The following is a 16,614-nucleotide window of genomic DNA, read 5'->3' as shown; positions in this document are numbered from 1 at the left end:
GATCTGGTTTACTATTACAGATTTTTAAGAAACAGTATGAATCTAAGACATAGAATGTTTTAGGATTATTAAATAAGTCTTCCTGAAAGAGTTGGGTTCAAAGCTCAATTCTAAGACAAGGAAAACAAAAGAGGAGAAAATTAATTGTTGCACAATTGTAAAGGATCAAAGAGGAAAACAGCAACTCATAAATTTTTAAACTGGCAGTTTAAAAATGTGATAGTGAATAAATCTCCAAAACGACTGTCATATGCTGAACTTTTACAGATTACATTCTGAACTGTAATATTTCCTATCTTTAACAGGAAGTATGAAGGGGGAAAATCAAGACGTGAAAAGTTTTTATTCAAGGACATTAAATAGGCAGCCCAATGAAGTACAAATACCTGAATGGAGGTAGGGGTGAGAAGTCTCTATATCTAAATATGGCTACATGAATTTTTTGTGTTTTTCAGAGCTTAATCCACCATGGCTGAACCCACTACCACCAAGACTCATCACACATATGCTATTTTAAAAATACAAATTATGTTCTTTTCTTTTTAAATCTTGTTTTTTGTTTTGAGACAAGAGTCTCGCTTTGTCGCCCAGGCTGGAGTGTGGTGGCATGATCTCAGCTCACTGCAAGCTCCGCCTCCTGGGTTCACACCATTCTCCTGCCTCAGCCTCCTGAGTAGCTGGGACTATAGGCGCCCGCCACCATGCCCAGCTAATTTTTTGTGTTTTTAGTAGAGACGGGTTTCACCGTGTTAGCCAGGATGGTCTCGATCTCCTGACCTCGTGATCCACCCGCCTCGGCCTCCCAAAGTGCTGGGATTACAGGCGTGAGCCACCGCACCCAGCGCAAATCTTGCTTTTTTTTAATTCGAAAAGACCACATGCTTAACATCAACTTGGTTTCAAAAAGACTTCAGGTCTTAAAACTAAGAGTACTATGACACTTATTTTGCCATTTGTGAGTTTCATGTCAAAAAAGTGGACGTTTTCAACATGAAAACTTACCTTCAAAACTCACCAGGACATTCTACCATAAATTAGGATATTTTCACAAACAATACAGTTTTCCCTTTAATATTCTATATTTTCCATTTCTTCCACATCTTCGTGGTCCAGCTGCTTAAAGCTGAAGTGATCCCGGATTTTCATAAGCACATACAGCTTATTTGCTTCAATAATGTTGTAAGTGAGGCCTTTTTTCCCTGAAACTGTCCTGTCCCCACTGTGCACTAGAGGCAGGTCTGATAGTCTGGCTCCTCTGCTTGGTTTTCAGGGAGATCCAAGTTCACGACAATGGTGACTTGTTTCACATCAATCCCTCCAGTGCAAACATTTGTTGTTACGAGAAACTTCTCATTCTGAAACTTCTGAATGACGGAAGCTCACTGCTCCATGATCAGCTCTCCACTTAACAAAGACACCTGGTGGCCAGCCTGCATCATCTCCACAATCAACCACTTGGCATTTCGATGAGTCTGACAGAAGATGATGGCCTGGCCAATGGTTATGCCACCATAAATGCTGCACAGAGCTTGGTATTTGTCTTTCCTGTTCTTGCACAACACATAATACTGCCAGATGTTGTTCAGGGTCAGCGCCTCTTTGCGTAACTTGGTAATTTAGGGATGGGTACAATTCACTCAGCAAAATGACACACAGAGTATCTATGAGCTACTGAAACAAATTCAGACCCAATTACATAATAGTAAATTTTAAATAAACTCATAGTTACTAGCTATTATATCACCAATTGTTGTCTAACGCATCTAAAATATAAACTATGAAAAATTTAAAAAATAGTGAAAATTTTGAATGAAACTTGAATCTGTACTTTTTTAAAAATTCATCCATTTTAAAATAAAAGTACTTTGCTACAAATTGTTAAAATGAATAGAGCATTTTTAAAGGCTTTTTCCCCCCACTGTAGTCATTATTGAAAGCAAAAATGCAATACAATCCAGGCCTTTGGAATTTCCTGCTATTTATGAAACAGCTTCAACAAAATGCCTCTTTAATAAGTTGCTAAGGGAGATCCATGAAAACTCCAAAGAAACTGCTCTGACAAGTTCTAATAAGGAAAGTCATCTGAGCACTTTGCTTATAAGAACTCTAAACAGCACTAATCAAACTACCTAGTGGGCTTTGGTTTTAATAAGGTGTGTTAAGCTAGAGCTCACATCATTTACATGACTCCCCTAAACAAAACATAAATTGCATTAAAGATACAAAAGGTAGTCTCTTACCTACTAACATCCAGTACTTTACAATGTTCTATGCATCATATTATACATATATACATATCTGGAGAGATACATTGATATCAATAGGTCAGTTGACAATCTTTATCTCCAGGCCACTTTTGAATTGTCTACTACAACCTCTAACTACAGAAATATATCATATTGTATGATTACTACACTATGATATAGTTCAATGAACTTGATATTCTATCCCCAAGATATTCACTATATTTCCTAGTATTTCAGCACACTACCCAACTTGCTCTCATCCACAATGTAAGAATCTGTTTTAAGATTTAAGAATGTGGGCCAAGCACGGTGGCTACTGCCTGTAATCCCAGCACTTTGGGAGGCAGAGATGGGTGGATCACCTGAGGTCAGGAGTTCGAGACCAGCCTGGAAAACACGGTGAAACCCCGTCTCTATTAAAAAAAAACGAAACAAAACAAAAAAAAAAATTAGCCGGGCGTGGCGATGGGTGCCTGTAATCCCAGCTACTCAGGAGGCTGAGGCAGGACAATCACTTGAACCCGGGAGGCGGAGGTTGCAGTGAGCTGAGATCGCGCCAGTGTACTTCAGTCTGGGCCACAGAGTGAGACGCCGTTTCAAAAAAAAAGAAAAGAAAAGGAAAAAAGATGTAAGAATGTAAATAACCTCTAAAACATCTGCCTTCTGTCATATACTAGACCAAGCAATTCACCTTTCACTAAATCCCTCAACTTAAGCTTTCTTATTTTCATAAAAGTAAATTCAGCAGAATTCATCCAATAACTACTTTAAAGACAATGTGAAGAAAATCAATTTGATTCCATTTCTAGTTATTTGGGCCATTTCTAGTTATTTGTGTTACCTTAAGACGGGTGTCAGATCAATGCACGATTAAATGTTATCCTGCCATCTGATGGATTTAAGAACGTTACACCACTACTCATTGGATAAGCGAATAATCATCAGCGTTTCTATTTGTATTCAGGGTAGCTCATAGTACACCACAAATCATCCCCAACATGCCCTCAGCTTTTCTACGTACCTTTATAGAAAGAACACAATTACTATTCTTACTAAAGTCACTTCCAAATATACAAATTCACCTTGTGACGTTTTTCTTTCCCAAATTACTCAAGAACAAATGCAACATATTTACAGATAGCCAAGTTCTTAAATTCATATATGCATCCAAAAACTTTAAACTCAATTTGCAAACACAATCTATGTAACACTGGCTCTAGGGTGTATAGAATCTAGACCCAGATACTAATATTTCAACTAAAACCTAGCTGCTCCCTACAAAAATGAATAGCAAGTTTTAAACATATTACTAGAGTATTAACCAAATCTAAACACACACAAATGAGTTAGCCAAGAGAACAGTGGTAACTGTAGGAAAAAACAGTATGTGTTTCTTTTTAATGTCTGATGGCACCTATAATTATATAAACCAATTCAGACTCCAAAACTTCAACAGCTACAGCAATTTTAAGAATGCCCAAGGCATGGTAAATAAATCAGGCAAATTTCACACCTCTTGGTGGCACCACAAAATGAAAAGTATTGAGCTGGACTATATGTCTGATCTGACAAGACAATTCTTAAATCTTTCTCCTACCTAAAATAAACTATACATTACATGTTCCAAGATTTATTTACGACTACTATTAAAAATCAATCATGTCTAAAAACATGTACATCCTATTTCAAAAAAAAAAAAAGAAAAGCAAATAGAGTACCACAGCACAGAATATGTCTGAAATTTAGTTTTGTTTGATATCTGAAAGTTAAGTTTTTGACATTTACCAGCAGTCCCACAACGTGCTGGCCCTGTGCCATCATGGCCTGGTGCCAGCCTGATGTAGGGCCATGCTAAAAATAGCAGCTAAGCAGCAGCTGTAACACATAGGTCCTTCTGACCTCAACTTTATTTCCCTAAAGGGTGACTGGAGGAAGAGGGGGACAACTGGAGGGAATAAGGGAAATGGAATATACTCTCAGTAGGTATTACTTCCTCTTCTGATTTGTCTTCTTTTCTACGACACACTCCTTTCTCCTCCCTTCCCTCAACCCATCCCTAAGAAAGAAAAGGACAGAAGAAGAGAAGAAAGAAAATGAGGGAAGAAAGGAAAGGAAAGGAAGAAAGGAAGAAAGAAAAGAAAGAAAAGAAAGAAAAGAATGAACAAACTGGAGCTGTGAGGCAAGTTGGGTTCAGAGTCTTCCACACCTGCTGCCCTCAAGTCTCACTTGATTCTACCCTGCCATCATCAGAAAGCAGCCATTGATCATTTCAGTCATCAACTTTACCACTGTCTAGAGAAAAGTATAAACCACAATCCTGAAAAGACTGGCTAGGTGACTGGGCTGAAGGTATATCAGACAAAAATTATACAAGTGATATTCGGGGGAAAGAGGGAAGAAGAATTGTAAAATGGCATCAAGAATACAAAATCCTGGCCAGGCTCACACCTGTAATCCCAACACTCTGGGAGGCCAAGGCGGGTGGATCACTGAGGTCAAGAGTTCCAGACCAGCCTGGCCAACATGGTGAAACCCCGTCTCTACTAACAATACAAAAAATTAGCTGGGCGTGGTGGCACGTGCCTGTAATCCCAGCTTCTCAGGAGGTTGAAGCACAAGAATCGCTTGAGCCCAGGAGGTGGAGACTGGAGACTGCAGTGAGCCAAGATTGCACCACTGCACTCCAGCCTGGGTGACAGAGAGAGACTCTGTTTCACCAAAAAAAAAAAGGAAACTCATGGAACACTAAAAAACAAAGTCAGAAAGGAACAAGGCTAACATATTACATATTTAAAAGTTTGGTCACATAAAACAGCCAGATTACAAACATGGTATTTGGGTTTTAGAATCTTATTTTATGACAAGTACTTATTATAAAAATCACGACAACCTTCTTTGTAGAAATGAGCTGCAGGGGGAAAGGTTCAGCATGACCAGGCTTCTACCAACAGAGACCAATAGCCACACCAGAAGAGACTCCAGGTATGCCCCTTATACCTAAATTACAGAATTCCTACACAGTACTACACTCATAAAAACGCTAGTAACTGTCAGCAAACATTTATCATGTACAACCTGGCATATACAAAATTCTAATCTGTACTGATTGTAATTACATAAAAGAATTTAAAACTTGCTTTTGTGGACTTATTCTACACACAATCTTCTTATGTAAGTTTTCTCTATAAAATCTTCCAACATTAGAGATCTGACACCAACTAACAATGAAAAACACTTCAAGTAAAGAGATTGTTAAGTAAGGCAAGAAGAGGGAGTCAGTCACCTAAATTTTAAGCACATTAATTCACTAAATGAGCTTCCAATGTATCTGATCAGCTTATTCAGTTAGGAAGAGTTTAAATGTACTGACAGGTTCTGCTGCATCCTTCCAATTAACATCAGCGTTCAGGAATTGCACAGATAAAACTCCATCTTTCAAAGAAATATCAAATCTCTTTATCAGCAACAAGAAATAATATAATTGTAACATTTAAAAAAGGGCCTTAAAATGAGATATTTAATTTCTCAAATACACTTTGAGAACCTAACTTTGCTGCATATATATTACATCTAACCTGCAAGTTAATTTCTTTCAAAGCTTAATATCTCATGGAAGATGATCAAAATCACCCAACACAACCATCCTTCAAAGCTGGAATTCCTAAAAGACATTTTTTTAAATGTAGTAGTTTTTCAAGTAAAATTTTAGAGTTCTGGAGATTATTTACACAACAATGTAAATGTACTTAACACTGCTGAACCACACACATAAAAGTGGTTAAGATGGTCAGTATTACAGTATGTACATTTTACCACAACCAAAAATTTTTTAATCCTAATGTGTAAATATCCTTATGATTTTTAAATAAATCCTCCCAATGGAAAAAAAAATAGCATTTTAAAATCATACCTATGATCACAATTTAAAATCCAGGCCACTGTGAAAGTTACTCTACAAAGTAGCAAGACACTGTAAAGCTAAACCTTCTAGGATAGGGAATGATGATGCATCATGGGCAGTATTGCTTGAACACCAACCAAAGAGATTGTGTGTGTCAGGCTCTGTTTTTAACAGCAACAAGTTATTACTACTTTTTTCCCTGTGTTTCAGTTTCCTCATCTGTAAAATAGAAACAATAATGGTCCCTAACGCATATGGCTGTTAAGAAATACATAAAGGAAATGAGCGAAATGGAATATACACTCAGTAGGTATTACTTACCTCTTCTGATCATATTCCAGGGCAGTATTTGGCACCTGGTTAAGTGCTACGAAATGTTAGTTGTTATTACTCTTACTACTAGTAAATGTTGTAGCAGTATTAAGAGTCTCACCATAAATCACGTCCAGCTGGTTCGTGAAGAACTGCCCCAAGTCATACAAAAAGGCTTTAAAGGCCAGGTGTGGTGACTCACACCTGAATCCTAGCATTTTAAGAGGCCAAGGTGAGTGGATCACTTGAGGTCAGGAGTTCGAGATTAGCCTGACCAACGTGGTGAAACCCCGACCCTACTAAAAATACAAAAATTAGCTGGGCGTCATGGCGCATGCCTGTAATCCCAGCTACTCAGGAGGCTGAGGCAAGAGAATTGCTTGAACCTGGGAGGCAGAGGTTGCATGAGCTGAGATTGCACCACTGCACTCCAGCCTGGGCAACAACAACAACAAAATTACAGAGAACTACAGTTTGGAGGCCACATCATTTATGTGAAAGAGGTACATATATGTACAGGTACATCCCAAAGGATTATGTGTATACTATTTACTGGTGAAGGAGGAGGAGGCACGTTGACAAAAACAATACGTTATATTTTAAAAACCTGGTCAAATACAAACAATACTGGACAAGTTTTCATATATACACTAAGTTGAGAGCAAACTTCTGTTGTTCTATATAAGCACTTCAAACTTTCAGTAAATTCTTTATTATATAACCATATTTATTATATGGGTGTATTATATTCGTGTAACAGCAAGTCCTCCACTTAATGCCATCAATAGGTTCTTGGAAACTGACTTTAATCAAAATGACATATTACAAAACCAATTTATCATAGGCTAATTGACATAAACAGTAATTTCCTATCACATATTTCTGGTCACAAAAACATCACCAACCTTCTAAATAAAGACCACAACATTTTTAATATTAAACATTGAAACAAATGTGAAATATACATACATTTAACAACGATTAATAAAAACAAGATAATTCTTCACCCAGTTATTCCAGTTCAAGGTAGCAGGTGGACAGAGCCTGTCCCAGCAGCTCAGGGAGAAAGGCAGGAACCCACCCTGGACAGGATGCCACCCCCATTGCAGGGCACACACACACACCCACACCCATTCAGACTGGGGCCACTTAAACGGGACAATTTGCCTTCTGTGCACATCTTTGGGATGTAGGAGGAAACCAGAGTACCCAAAGAAAACCCTCACAGACATAAGCCGACCGTGCAAATTCCACCCAAGATAATGGTCCTGGCCAGAACTGACTTATTTTCTCCTCAATGATACAGTGATACCATGTTATTCAAGTACTTGCTGTATAGTCACACAGCTGTAATACAGTTTTATACTTAACAATCCTAACTTTTTCTGAACTTTAATCTCATAACATTACTATGATTTCCAAATATCCACAAATGTGTTTTACACTAGCATGAATTCAGCATGCTAGAACCAGTACTGTACTGCAGTCATCAGAATTTAGCCTGAAACTAAAATGCTATCTAGGAATACATTTATAACATTCAATAAATGTTAGCCAAATAACCTCTCCAAAGAGTCCAATTTACATTCAAGAATATGCTTGTTTTGATTTCAGAGACTACCAAACTAAGACATGGTCCAAGCACTAGAAAAATATGCAACACAGCTTTGCCATTTCCTATGCCACTCTAAAAAATTTACTTAACATGTTTGGGCCTCAGTTTTCTTATCAGGAAAATGGAAAAACTGAAATTGAAGTTATTTTTTATCTCTAAAATCTCCATAGCTCTACTAGTAGATAACAACTATAATGCAAGAGTATTTTATTTACAAAAATACCTTTCATCTTTCAGCATATTTTGTTTTAAGAAGAAATGGAACTGTGGATCTGTACAGAGGGGTCACTGGAATATGCATGTGGTTACAACATTCAAATTATACCTGGGTTAATTTGTCTCCTTCTCTGTTCACCTGTGGACATCATCACATATATCTATTTGTAGACATATATACACACATATATTAGCTGACAAAAATTAGTTAAGCGAATTCCACAAACATAAAACATTTAGCGTACTCAAGCAACAGTTTACTATCAACTGAAAGTTCAAAACGACAAGCAATTTTGCACCGCATTGTCTCTGAAGCTTGCTTTAGCTATCTTTTCTAGATGGAAAAAAATAAGGAAGCGTCCTATTTTTAAAGAACCGAAAACCAAGTACAAAGCATATTCTTAGAGGAACACAGGACACTGAAAGCAAAAACTGAAGACAACCAGGTTTTTCTCTAACAGACACACTTTACTTTTGAGATCTGGGTAGGATCTGATAGGATCCTGACAAACAGTCCTGATAGGACTGACAAACAAAACGTCTCTTCACAAGACAAGACTCAGTAACACTTTTCTCCTAATTATCATTTGATACTGATTTTTCCAAAGAAGATGCCTTTAAAGGAGAGAACAGCTCGTGGTTTTGAATTTAAAGTAATCCCCAAATATTTACATGTTAAAAAATTAATAAATCACAAAAACTAAACTAGCCTATTGTCACAAAGCACTATTTTAAAAATTATACCATGGTAATTTGAAATGTAGCTAAAAATGGTGTTGTGGGTTTCATACTGTTTACTACCTTTTTAAAATAGACCTGCCTATAACCCACTTTGTTTCTAAGATATTTATACTTACCTATAATCTTTCATTTTTAGGATATTTGTGCTCTTAAATATAACAGTTTAAGTCAACAGTTTAATGATGGCCCCTATACAAGTTTCTAACACTAAATGACTTTATCATATGTCAGTATGCTTCTTAGAGGTACCAAATTTATTTTGCCTCATTGAAGAAAATTTACAGTCTAACACAAAAAAATATAAAGCATGTGGAAATAGTACAGATCCAATCGTGATTTTTTTTTTTTTTTTTTGAGACAGGTTCTTGCTCTGTCACCCAGGCTGGAGTACAGTGGTACAATCTCGGCTCACTGCAGCCTGCAGCCTCTGCCTCCCAGGTTCAAGCAATTCTCCCGCCTCAGCCTCCTCAGAAGCTGGGATTACAGGGGCATGCCACTACACCCAGCTAATTTCTGCATTTTAGTAGAGATAGGGTTTCACAATGTTGCCCAGGCTGGTCTCATGTGATCTTTCAAAGCGACAACTCTTATAAAACATGTCATTCCTACATGGCCTATCACTGAACATATTGCTAGCTGAAATCACGCATTCTTAACTAAACAGTGAATATGAGTGTAAGCAGAAATAGATGCTGGTCCATACCTTTCCACATGAAATATTCATAGGGTTAGAATTGAGACAGCAACTGACTATCCATTGTGGGGGTGGGGGGGGGGGAAGAGCCCCAGGATAAAAATCTTAAAAATCAGTGAGGACGTACTTAAGACAATAATGACTTAAATGGTTCAGTTAATTGCAATAATTTTTCTACTAAAGAACATGTTCCAAGGGCATCCTGATGTTTCTAAAAAGGAAGGCATCAGTCTCATATCCGCAAAACAGATGAAACTCAGTGCAAAGTGGAAAAAATTGAGGATAGCCTTTTCAGTCCAAGGGTGTACTTGTAACACATCTGAATTGCAAGAAATTAAAGGCTTTAGAAAGAGTGAAAATGTTTGCTTAACCCAAGTCCGCCATTTTCACCTTCCATTATTGTCACTGTCTCCTGAACATTTTAGATTTTCTCAACGGAGCAATATTATCCTTCAGAGAACTAAGTATAACAAATTCCAGGTATTCCTAAAACTGAAAATTTAACTTCCTTCAGAACAATGCTAACGACCTATCAAGTACTGAAATACTTTCAAAAATCACATATAAATCAAAATCTCAACTCACACAAAAGAAAAATACCTATGCAACTGGTTTCAAAATGTATTGTGTATTTCTTTATTAATCAAAAGGCAGAAAAAGGGTAGGATCTGACATAAAATTATTTTATATTAACCTTGACAATGCATTCAATGAAATGTACTATCATCAATAAACAAGCACCCAATTTTCAATGTGCATTCAGAATCATCTTTATTTAGTGATCTCTGGTTTGTAAAGAAAAATCAAAATACTCAAAAACCAATAAATTATCTGATTGAAATTTGTACTCATCTCAATTCGAATAATGTTCTCCTTTTACTGCCTTGCCACCCCCATAGAAAAACACAAAACTTTTAAGTTATGAATCTGAAAAGAGTGTAAGAATGTGTTTACCAGAATGTTAAGTGGAATGCTGGGCAATATTCTTTTCTCCCAAAAGTAAATAGAAAAAAAGGCCATTTAGAAGGCCATTCCTTTTAGAACATACCTCCTTCCTTCAGAAAGGACCTTCACACTCACACTTACTCAAGCACACAAACACACACATATGCAAACACACCAAAACAAATATAAATTAAAAACTCAAGGATAATTTTTGTAAGTTTCTTTATTACAAAAATATATGCTTCTAGTTTTAAGAAAAATCCAACCATAAAATAGGTATAAAGTAAAAAGTTAAAGTTCCCCCACCCCAAATCCTTGACCATTCACTTAACTGCCCTTCTCGAAAAATACCCATACTTCCACGATTGCTTGTGTAGCCTTACAGACATTTTTATGCATCTATATGCAAATCTTTTTTGTTTTAAACACAAATTGCAGCATACTATAGGAAGTTTTTAACTTGTTTTTAAATATTCTGGTTATCTTTCCTTGTCAGTATGTGTAAATCTAATTCATGTTTTCATAGTTGCATAGTATTCCATTGAGTATTTCTTGGGCATTTCCCTTCTGTAGAAATTTAGGTTAACTCCATCCAGCTGTTTAGTCTTGCAAACCACACAGCAACGAGTATCACTATACAGAACATCATTACACAATAATATCAATATTATCTATAAGATAAATTCCTTAAAAAGACAGAAAAAGATAGTGTCAAACAGCAGCGTAGGCAGAATCCTTTTTCCCTGTCTCTTCAACCAATTCTGGGTATTGTCTTTTTAGTCTTCAGCAATGTGGTAGAGGAAAATGGCATCTCATTTTTATTTGCATCTTTTCTTTTTTTTTTTTTTTTTTAAGACGGAGTCTTATAAAAAGACTGTCACCCAGGCTGGAGCGCAGTGGCGCGATCTCGGCTCACTGCAACGTCTGCTTCCCAGGTTCTAACGACTCTCCTGCCCCAGCCTCCCAAGTAGTTGGGATTACAGGCACCCGCAACCGCTCTAATTTTTGTATTTTTAGTAGAGATAAGGTTTCCCCATGTTGGCTGGGCTGGTCTCTAACTCCTGACCTCAAGTGATCCACCCACCTCGGCCTCCCAACTGCTGGGATTACAGGCATGAGACACCACGCCCAGCCTATTTGCATCTCTTTCTGTAAGAATGAAGACGAGTATGTTTATTGGCCATCTACGTCTTCCTCTCTGAAATGTGTTGCCCATTTTCCTATTGGGTTATCCATCTCCCTTCTTGACAATTTTTATAAGTTTTCTACCAACCTTTGGTCCAATGTGCTGTAAATATTTGGCCGAATTAACTGCTAAATTTGATTTGTAGTGTTTTCAGCCCTACGGAAACTTTTCAATTTTTTTTTTTTTTTTTTTCCTCTTGAGACAGTCTCAGTCTGTTGCCCAGGCTGGAGTGTGCAATGGTGCGATCTCAGTTCAGTGCAACCTCCGCTTCCCAGATTCAAGCCATTCTCCCGCCTCAGCCTCCCAAGTAGCTGAGATTACAGGCATGTGCCACGATGCCTAATTTTTGTAATTTTTGGTAGAGGCGGGGTTTCACCACGTTGGCCAGGCTGCTCTCGAACTCCTGACCTCAAGTGATCTGCCCACCTCAGCCTCCCAAAGTGCTGGGATGACAGGCACGACTCACTGCGCCCGGCCCTTTTTTATTTTTATCCAATTAAATTTATCTATCTTTTCCTCTATAACTTTGAGTTTCAGGTCATACCAGGGAAGCTCTTTGCTAGACAATAACTTGGAAAATTTTTTTATGTAACTTCTAAATCATTACTTAAATGATGTCAATAATACATACATACCAGCACCTGCAGAGACAGCTCTCTTCCAATATCAATATCAATTTTTTCTCTTTTTTGAGATAGAGTCTTACTCCGTCACCCAGGCTGGAGTGCAATGGTACGATCTTGGCTCACCGAAACCTCCGCCTCCTGGGCTCAAGTGATCCTTCCATCTCAGCCTCCCAAGTAGCTGGGACCACAGATGCCTGCCACCACACCTGGCTAAGTTTTTCTATTTTTGGTAGGGGCAGGGTTTCACCATGTTGCCCAGTCTGGTCTAGAACTTCTGAGCTCAAGCGATCAACCCACCTCAACCTCCCAAAGTTCAGGGATTACAGGTGTGAGCCACCGTGCCCGGCAATATAAATTACTTAACAAAAATAAGCCAACTACTCTTTCTCTAACACTTTCCTGTAATCAATTGATGGGCAAGCTCTGTGCCAATTAAATATTGCTTACAACTACTGTAACAAAGGTTTAAATTTTTCCCTTAAATTTCTTCTTAAAATCTAGAAGTTGAAAAACAGTAATTACCCATAGATTTAATTTCTGACAAGCCCCTCAATCCTGAAACTATCAACCGCATAAATGTAAAATAAAGTCCAACAACTAGATTTTCCCTGTTGTAATTTAGTCATCTCTACAAAAGTCAACGAATAATTTCTGTATAAACTTGTAATTCTGCAATACCAGAAAACTGCTTTATGGTGCTATCAACGAAGTATTCTGTTCTTTTCCATTTCAGGAAACTAAAACAAACAAAAGAGTTCCACCTCAAATCAAAATTATAAAATAAGCCTTTCAAGTTAGCGTATCAAGTCAAACCACCACTAGAAGCTAAATTAAATGGTTAATCTAGCCACCCTCTCTCTGTTCCCCATAAAGGGGGCTGGGGGAACCCTGATCATAAGTGTTCTATCTCACAGTGCCAGCTGCCAGGCATATAACAGCCTTCCATCTCTAAAGCTGACTGGCACAACAAGTAATACAACTTGGAAGTTAAGGCAAATGGCAGAACTCAGATGGGAAAAAAGAATATTTTCCACAATTTGTATAGCACTTGTTTAGCACGTATGTGTTTCTGAAGTGGTGGTCAACTCTTCAAACTACACGAGAAACATCACACCACTTCACGTCAACCACTGCCAGTTCCATTCAGTGGCCTCCTTCCCCTTTGGGGACTATTCAAAAAGTTACTATTTTCTTTTACAACTACTCACCCAGGCCTCTTCCACTGATGAAAGCAGGCAAAGCCCACGCTGTGTGTCTGTCTCCTAGAGAAGATTGCCTCTTTTATTTATCGCCCCTTGGCTTTATTTTCACAGTGAATTCCTGGCTTAAATGCAATCAGCCAAGAAACCCTCCCTATGTGCTCTCCTGTCATTCCTCATTGCTTGCAAGCAGAGTCAAGCACAGGGAGAGGAGGAAAAAAAAAAAAAAAAAAAAAAAACCCTCAACATTGCCAGCCAAGCCATAAAAATTCGCAGACTCTAGTTTGTAATACTGAGAAGCCATAGATGTGCTTCCATCCATCTCCAACTGGCAGGAAACAGACAAACAAAAAAAAGGTATAACTTCAAAAAATGTTAATTAGATTTGTTTTAAGGGGAAAAAAGGATAGCTGAATAGCCTCAAAAGCTAAACCCTCTCTAGACAGAAGGAGAGAGTGCCCAACATAGAAAAGGCAACACTGGGGGCTGCCTTTGGAAATAAATGACCATGCAGAAAATCACGTTTACAGATTGCATTAGAATTCAAATTAACCAGACGGGATTAAAACAAATCTTAATTCTCTCTTGGGGCCCCTATCCAGACCCCCACCCCACTCCCAAAGAAAAGAATGATAAAAGGAACTGACTACAGAAAGAGAAAAAGGATTAAGTTAAAAATCAAAGAGATAGAGATGCGTCCAAATCTAACCCCATTCATTCCGTGCCGGGTTCAGTATGCTACAATTTCAAGTACACTAACAAGAGAAGGGGTCAGAAAATATGCCATTTGCAATCAGGAAAAAAAAAAATAGGAAGTTTCACTATAGCATTCATTGTTCTTTTCAGTCTGGCTCAAACATTCCCATCGCTATGGCTGAAAAAGATCTGGACGGGGAAAAAGAATATTTTGGGGGAAGGGGGACAGGGGACGCTTTTAAACTAAGGTATTTGAGAAAACTCTCAGGATCTGTCAGAGAAAGGAGGGCTGTGCAGCTCTAAATCACAAGTCCTTCTCTCGCCTTTGTCAAATATCTTCTACTTTACAAGCCCTGAAAAGAAATAAAGAGACTCTTTTGTTTGGTTTCTCCTTTTCGGAGGGTGACAGAAAACTGAAAGGGGCACAAATAAACCTGAAAATGAGAACAAAGTGCTGGGTCGTGCCGGGCTGCCGCGCCGCGGGGACGCGGGAGCAGCAGCCTAGCCCAGTGTCTCGCGCTCCTGCAGCCCGCTCTCCCCTTTGGCTGCGAGCGGCAAATCCGCAACTGCTGACCGCGGCTTGCCCGGGGCACCACGACCTGACCACCCAGCGCAAACAAAACTCGGGCGGTGGGGTACAAGGGCTGCGCCGCGGCCCGCACAGTGGCGTCTGGAGGCAGCTCCACAAAAAAAGGGAAGCGCGAGCGGCTCCTCCTCGGGCTCGCGCCCTTTAATTAGGGGGCGTCCTCCGGCCGAGATGTCCCTCCGGAGACGAGTCCGGTCCGCCGCCACCTCCCCCCTGCGCCGCTTGGAGACTGAGGAGACGGAAAGAAAAAGACATTTAAAGCCGGGGCGGCCGGTGGAGCTCGCCCGGGCCAGACACCACAGCGACCCCGGGAGCGCAGCAGCCGCTCTCCCGTCGGAGCCCTGGGAGGAGCGGTCGCCGAGCGGCTTTAAATGTATTCCCCTCCCCTCAAATCGCGTGGGGCGGGGGCCAAAAAAAAAAAGAGCGAGCGACAGGCAGTGAAAGGGGGGGAGCGCCGAGCGGCCGGGCCGCGGCCGGCATTGTCTGCGGCCCGCGCCCCCTCCCCCGCCCCGCACAGCCCCGCCACACACACCCTCGCGGGAGCCCGGCCGTCCGCCCGCGCCTTTGTCCACATCCACCCCCGAAACCGGCGAGCAGTCCTCCAGGATGTGCTCCCCGGAGAAGAGCGGGGAGGGGAGCACGGGCCGGGGGCGCGGAGCCCGCGGAGGGGCGCGTCCTGCTGATTCATTTCCCACTCGCGCTCGCCCGTCCGGGGCGACCGGGGGCAGGGAAGGGAGGGAGGAAATAGGCGCTCCGCTCAGGAGGACCGTCCGGGCCAGTGAGGACACCCGCAGGGGTGCGGGCGCGCGCGGAGCTGGGGGCTGTCCGCAGGAGAAAAGCGGGCGCCCCCCCCCCCCACCAAGGGACTGACAGACGGACAGACGGCCCCCGGCTGCCCCGTGACTCACCGACTTGCAGGACGTTGTCTACGCAGCCGCTCTCCAGCAGCGCGATGCCCCGGCGGAAGGGCAGCCGCGTCTCGTCGCCGCCGTCCGCCGCCCCGGCAGCCCCCACCGACGGGGCCCCGGCCCCCGCGGCGGCGGCGGCGGCGGCGGCGGCGGCGGCGGCCGAGGTGGCGGCCGGGGAGGACGAGGAGCCGCCGCCGCCGCCGCCGCCTCCCGCGCCGCCGCCCGCGCCGCCGGGGCCGCCGCTGTCGTCGCCAGGGCCGCCCGCGGCGCCGCCGCCGGTGTTGAAGGAAGAGTACATGCAGATCTCCCGCTCGCTACGGGGGAAGGACCAATAGACTATGCGGCGCTGCACCGGCTCCGGGATGCGCTCGAAGCGCTCCTCCACGCGCTGGAACGGCCACTTCTCCGCCACCCTGCGCGCCGCGATGTCCAGCAGCGACTCGGGGCTCTGGGTCTTGCCCGGCGGCAGCAACCCCAGCGCCGCACCGCCCCCGCACGCCGCCGCCGCCGCGCCACCCGCCCGCGGGCCGGGCCGACAGGCAGAGCTGTAGCCGCCACCCGCGCCGCCGCCGCCGCTGCTGCCCCCGCCGCCGCCGCCGCCGCCCGGCCGGCAGCAAAGCCGTTTCGCGGGAGGAGGCTGCTGTCCGCGCTCCGCCATGACCGCGCCGCTTCTAACCCGACAGCGGAAGTGCCGGGACCCTATAAACGGCACTAGGAAGCGCGACACGCACACGCCGTCGCGA

General features: G+C 41.8%; 1 protein-coding gene and 1 pseudogene across 1 annotated transcript in view; both read right to left on the bottom strand.

Moving 5' to 3' along the window:
- Positions 1-16,544, bottom strand: part of ZSWIM6 (zinc finger SWIM-type containing 6) — a 215,330-nt gene extending 198,786 nt beyond the window's left edge. The window contains exon 1 of the mRNA XM_028849453.2: positions 15,872-16,544. Coding sequence (XP_028705286.2) covers positions 15,872-16,529 — 658 coding nt within the window. The 5' untranslated portion in view covers positions 16,530-16,544. The remainder of the gene's footprint in view (positions 1-15,871) is intronic.
- Positions 942-1,834, bottom strand: LOC114679009 (ATP-dependent RNA helicase DDX25 pseudogene; annotated as a pseudogene).
- Positions 16,545-16,614: the final 70 nt, after the last annotated feature.

This window comes from Macaca mulatta, chromosome 6 (genome assembly GCF_049350105.2).
Source record: "Macaca mulatta isolate MMU2019108-1 chromosome 6, T2T-MMU8v2.0, whole genome shotgun sequence".
NCBI lineage: Eukaryota > Metazoa > Chordata > Mammalia > Primates > Cercopithecidae > Macaca > Macaca mulatta.
The sequence above is the reverse complement of the archived record's forward strand: the minus strand, read 5'-3'. Positions and strand labels throughout refer to the sequence as shown.